The sequence below is a fragment of the Conger conger genome, chromosome 17, assembly GCF_963514075.1.
Source record: "Conger conger chromosome 17, fConCon1.1, whole genome shotgun sequence".
Classification (NCBI taxonomy): domain Eukaryota; kingdom Metazoa; phylum Chordata; class Actinopteri; order Anguilliformes; family Congridae; genus Conger; species Conger conger.
The window spans coordinates 22127873-22134304 of NC_083776.1; the positions used below are offsets into that span (position 1 = coordinate 22127873).

The following is a 6432-nucleotide window of genomic DNA, read 5'->3' on the forward strand; positions in this document are numbered from 1 at the left end:
CTAACAAGACTTACTCCTGTCGCGTTGAATTCATTACGGCGGGTCATCGGGAGCTTAAGGCCATATGGAAATGCAAGGCTGCAGAAATGAAAGGAAAGCGCAGGGTGGCATGGCAGCTTCGTTTGGCAAACGCCGAGCAGAATGCTATGAGCATCAATAATTAAAACAGACGGCTTGGGGGCTGCTGGGCTATACTCAAGAAGGTTTTCTGAGACTGAAATGAATTCAAAATGGAGTGGTATCTGAATGGTTGTAGCAGACATAACTCCATGCTGCACATATGTCTGTAACACAGACCTGCTCCAACCTTAGCCCCACCTTCAGGTCCAATAAAAAAAAAGAGAGAGAGAGAGAGAGAGATCTAGCAGGTTTTATAGGTCACCCTATATCAGGTTTATTCTATGTGCATAAAATGAATCCTCCATAAACTTAATTCATCTTTCCTGCTTCAGAGCCGTGCCGTCATCTGTTCAAATCTGAGGCCCACAACCCATAAATCACTCCATGTGAGCCGGTCAATGGCTTTTTTCAGACAGACACCACTGCAACTTGCACCAGAAAGAAGGCAGGTAACCAAACGGGACAAGAACGTAGGACCTTGTGTGTAGTCCTTTTAACGGCAGTCATTAAAAGATCACCTACACCTACACACAAGGGAATGAATGCCACACTGGATCTCTGTATTCCCCAGGACCTTCCGACTATGCATGCCCCAACCTGACCATATTTTACACTTCTCAAAGTGTTCATTTTTATCCAAAACATCTCAAGTTTGCTTATGCATTCTGAAATGGAGTATGCTATGACAGCACAAAAGTTGGTCTATGCTTGCAAAAGCAAGCTTTTAATAATGAATTGTTGTGTAAAACAGAACAGCCGATCAACGGTCTTAATTCCGCATTGTACAAAGAAAACGGCATATTGGTCTGGTGTAGGATTTCTGTCTGCATCTGCCCTGCTCTGCGTGCTTCTGTTTTCATTTCTGAGCATATGCATAAGCAGCTTAACCTTTCTGGGTGTACCTCCAAAGTGAGCCAAGGAGCAAGCAGTGGCCTGCTGTCACTATATCTGTACAGGAGAACGGACCATTCAACTTTCACCCCTGCAAACCTCATTTGCCTTCCCATTTGAAAACATTTGCATAGTCTGGAGCCAGTTTCGTGGCAACAGATAAATAAATATAAAAACAAATGGCATTCCAAAGCCAACCTTGACAAGCCCTTTATGTTGACGTCTACACAAACATAAACAGAAAACAACAGCAGTTTCAGTGTAATCCCTTAAAATAGAAAAGAAAAGCTCAGATTGGTATTATTAGCAGTCAAATAGTGCAATTGTTATAATAAAGGAAGAGGGGGAGAGAGAGAGAAAGAGAGAGAGAGTGAGAGAGAGAGAGAGAGAGATAATCATGGAAAATGGAGAGCAGGGAGTTGTATTAGATAAGCTGAAAGCTGGTGAAAGATATATTTGCCGGTTTGCCTTGCCTCTATTGTGGGTGTTTGCACATCATCTGCCCGCCGCATGGTGGCCATTTTAGGACATTTTGTCTTCCTTCTTCCCACTTCAGATATACACCCTGCCAAATGCGCTAAGCTCTCTCTTACAACAGGACATTCAGATATACACCTTGCTGATATACACCCTGTCAAATGCGCTAAGCTCTCTCTTACAACAGGACATTCAGATATACACCTTGCTGATATACACCCTGTCAAATGCGCTAAGCTCTCTCTTACAACAGGACATTCAGATATACACCCTGCTGATATACACCCTGCCAAATGCGCTTAACTCTCTTACAACAGGACATTCATGTATACACCCTGCTGATAAACACCCTGCCAAATGCGCTTAACTCTCTCTAAACGCAGGGCTAAACGCAGGGCCCCCGACAGTACGCGTTAAAATGTGTTTCTTATCAGTCAACATATTGGACTAGATGACGAAGGCAAAATAGTGTACACGAGAGCAAATAACAGACAAATCATTTTCAGTCTGATGTCACTATTGTTATCATTGTCATTATACATAATCAAGTAAACAGCTATTTAGCCCATCTTATTAAGTCATTGTTGAATCAGGAAGTGGAAGTGAAGCCAACTAATAAACAACTTATCTATACAGTGAGACGCAAAAAGAAGAAAGAACAGAGTGAGACTACCACTGCTTTTAAAGACCGAGACGTGTTCACCTTATATTTGGGTTTCCGTGTAAAAGTAATGTTCCCTGTAGCACACTAAAGCCTGCAGTCTGCTGTAAGCTGCTCATTCTCAGCCACATTTGAGTTGTCCCTGACAGCTTCATTCATCAGCACAGCAGCTCAATGCAGACACTCACTGCATTGATTCCTCAGTTCCCTGGGGAATGCAAAATGTCTTCCAGGAAAGCAGATGTATGTGGATGGATCAGAGTGAAAATGAAATTTTAGATGTGTTCAATGTTTCCCCCCCCTTTTTTTGCCCAAATGTCCACTGTCTAATTGTGTATGAATTAAATCGATATAGAATTACAGTGGTGTCTGGAACATCCCACAATAATAAAAAAAAAAGACAAAAACAAATTGACAAACTGTATTTTCTGATAACCATATACATGCACAACTGCATTCACCATAAAACTTAATAAATGAAACAATGTAGGCCAAACCAGTAAGAATTCTTGAATGATGACAGTTGAATATAACTGGTCTGTTGAGTAAAGACTTCACATTTAAAACACCATGGCCAGCTTAAAAATAAACAGGCCAGACCACAAAATGAACAACCAAAGGGCTGATCTGGGATCAGTCGGGGCACATTTCACCCACTTCCTCTGTCTGAGGGACAGTGAGGGATATGAGGCATTGTGTGTGTGTGTGTACGTGTGTGTGTGTGTGTGTGTGTGTGCATGTGTGCATGCATGTGTGTGTGCGCACGTGTGTGTGCCTGTGTGTGTGTGTGTGTGTGTGGGTATTAGTCCATTACTGCTATAATACAAGACAGTACTGTATGTAGGGTGAGCTGGTGAACAAGAAAACAAGAAACTGTGGTAGCATAGTCTGCAAATGTCTCCTATACACACACAAGCACACACATGGACACGCACCACACACACAAACGAACAAGCACACACTCACATGCATTACATTTCATGACAGATTTACTTCAATAATAAATAGGCATCTAGGCTTTGACAGATTATGCCCAATAAAGACTACTTTCAAGTAATATTTCAGGCAGCGTTCCTACACCATATATATATGGATATACATAATGGAAGTCATTTCAATAACTTCAAAATGTCCAGTTTATTACTAATCATGTGCCAAAAAGACTGAGGTGCCAAATAAAGTCATTTACAAATAGCAATGTGTTTACAATGTTCATAACACTGTATTTGTGTTCATAATACTGTACACTGTAAGTAGCATAATGCTGAAAAGCTTCAGCTCTCAAACCTCTGCATCAAATGGATATTCGCTGGGGCTATAAAGAATGAAAAAGCATCTCATCTTGGAACAAGAAAGGCTTCTTGTTAATAATTATTTCAGAAGGAGGATAATATTTCTCTGCGTAACATTAACCTTTCTTGGGATACGCGCTGTTTTTGCTCAGGACCCTGCCATCGTATCCGCCACGCCATCCCTGTTACGCTGTTGTGAACGTCACCACCCTAAAGATCACTGTTGGGTCACCGGGCTCCCCTCGTGAATGTGACATATGATACCATTGATTAAATAAAACATTCTCCACACAATGCAATGCAATTAGCCCGATGTACGTATATGAGCGATGGCACAAAGCCACGGTTCCAGTATATATCTGCCAACCTGCACTACTCCAGGGCAGAAATGCCCCCAGTTGCTTTTTTCCATTGCTATAACACAATCTCTGAGAATAAATAAAACCATAAATAAGCAACCATCTAAGTGTTTTTCAACCAGCGTGCTGTCAGTGCTCACCATGTGTGCAACACTTTGTCATGTTTAAGCGGTTAATGGGATATTGATTTGCCATCATAGAAACAAGGCTGGAGAACACTAAGGGCCAAGCTAGTTGAACCAATGTTGGCTTAGTTTTTTTTTTCAGCCAGCTTTGTATTATTTACCGCTTATAAATTTGTTCCAATTACTACTGAAACAAAAGACTGTATGGAAGTAAAACTGCCTTGAGTGTCTTCGCTTATTCAGCACATTATTTTATAGCTAGGGCTGATCGCTTCATGAGAGCAGCAGCAGTGCAAATTGCTGATCACCATCTACGTGGAATGTAGGCGGATCAGTCTATTTCATATTTGAAGCAACCAATGAACTACAGATTATCTTTTGTTTGTGAGAACCAAGCTTGCAATCCTGCAAAACAGATTGCTTTGCATGAAAAACCACGAGTCTGCTGGTAATTTGCTACGCTATATTGAACATGCACACCTACTTGTTAATAGTTCATAAAGATAAAGTATGTCTCCCTGTTGAGAGGCCTGGCTCATGTGTGGCACGTGGCTCTTGAAAGCAGCCCCACATACTGTAGGAGGCTGAGCTGGCTTTGGTGCCCTGCACAGCTCACTTAGTATAATCACAGGGAAAGGCTGTTCAGTGCCTGGGAGCAAGGGGCAGATGAGAGCGCCTTTACAGGCTTTTTACATGCACATTATACGCAAAGTGTGCTGTGGTGTCTTCACATGTGCGATGCACTGCACATCCAGGTTCTCTCTAGCTAGAAATGCTGAAAGCAGAGATGTGGTGGAAAAGCATTGTCATTTTGGAATGTCCTGGTGGCAATGTCAAACCACAGGCACAGTGCACACGTTACATACACCAGGGTAAAATACACTCTTCGAGAAAAGGGTTCTGAAAGGGTTCTTTGGCTCGTCTCCATCAAGGAACCCTTTTTATTATTTTTTATTTATGGAACCTTTTACCGTAGGTGTGAAGTGTGAAAACTTCCAGAGAAAGGACCACACTGCCCGATAAAGAACCCTTTAACTAGATACTGTAGGGTTCCCCCACACAATTAGAGGGTTCCTGTATACAGTAATCCAGCTGGGACTCACCATCTTTGCGGTGGTATGTGATTTCCACCTTTCGTTCCTCAGAGCCCAGCAGGGCCTGGGCAACCTGGGAGATAGAGTGCCGTTTGGTGTGCTGGCCATGGAGAAAGTCACAGGTACACGGCTTCTGCATGACGTCTGCTCTGGAGAACCCCGTCATCTCGCAGAAGGCATCGTTGCAGTAGATGATTCCACAGTTCTGGACTCTAGCATTGGCTATTACAAACTTCTTATCTGCAAAACAGACAAGGTAGCTGTAGTGCTTTTCTCAATTTCTCCATTATGTACAATAAGAAATATTATTATTATTATTATTATTATTATTATTATCATCTTCAACACAGCTATCATCATAATCACAATATGAGAATATGAAAATATGGTAATATAGCCCATTGCATAATATTGACTGGGATGTTCATCCCAATTTGCGAGGAAAACGTGTCCTCGATGTCGATAGATAACAACTATACATATATATATATATAGACATATATATATATATATATATATATATATATATATATATATATATATATATATATACAACTCAGAACTATAACAACGAATACATTCTAAACTTATTATACTGTTTCCTTATTTCCTTATATGCATATCACCATCCTTTCATTCAGTCCGAGCTTGGAAATGATGTGTGCATACTCTTGCATGCGTCTATATGCATGTGTGTAACTACATGGGGTAGCTACATATAAGAATATAGCACTATGTTCATTAAAATACCTATCCCTCATTTCGTGATGAGGTTGTTGTTGCCTTTTTTCTTCATTTGCCTATGACTCATTCGTTCGTACAGATATAGCAGTGGCAATAACATTTCCTGATGTACAGTACAAGGACACGAAATTCTGTCTCTACCTTCCACGAACTGTACCCAGCAACATACTCCGCAAGTTGCTGTAGAGTGATAAAACTACATCATACAATCATTACCATACCACTTTCCCGTTCAAATAAAACCAATGCTTCAATCAGCTCATGATGCTGTAATCTCTATAGACGAAAATACTTACTTTGTCCTTCGAATTTCCGTATTATGATGCCGAGAAATGTATTTTGTGGAGCAACGTGACCTCTCCGAACAGGCATGGTTGAAAAATATCCTCTGTTATAGTAGTAACACGCTTTCGCCGTATAGCTTTTCTTCGGTTACAAATGTAGTAGCCTTACGACACCCCCTTTGTGTCACAAGTCATCCTCGGTAGACGGGAAGTCCCCACTTTCATGACCTCTTCCTATTTAATTGGTGACCGCTCCTGTCAAGGCGCAAGATCCAGGCTTTGAAAGCCACTCTGTCGAAACGATGGGGAAAAAATAAGGAGTCGGGGGGAAAAAGTCGAGTCAGATTTTTGTTTGATTAACATTGCAAATTGCATCCGTTCGTGG

The 6432-nt window shown here is 41.3% G+C and overlaps 1 protein-coding gene across 1 annotated transcript in view; it reads right to left on the reverse strand.

The window, feature by feature from the left end:
- Positions 1-6170, reverse strand: part of LOC133116229 (potassium voltage-gated channel subfamily H member 7-like) — a 64104-nt gene extending 57934 nt beyond the window's left edge. Inside the window, exons 1-2 of the mRNA XM_061225597.1 lie at positions 6060-6170; positions 5029-5259 (exon numbers count right to left, since the gene is read on the reverse strand). Of these exons, the coding sequence (XP_061081581.1) occupies positions 5029-5259; positions 6060-6135 (307 nt within the window). The 5' untranslated portion in view covers positions 6136-6170. The remainder of the gene's footprint in view (positions 1-5028; positions 5260-6059) is intronic.
- Between the last annotated feature and the right edge of the window lie 262 nt (positions 6171-6432).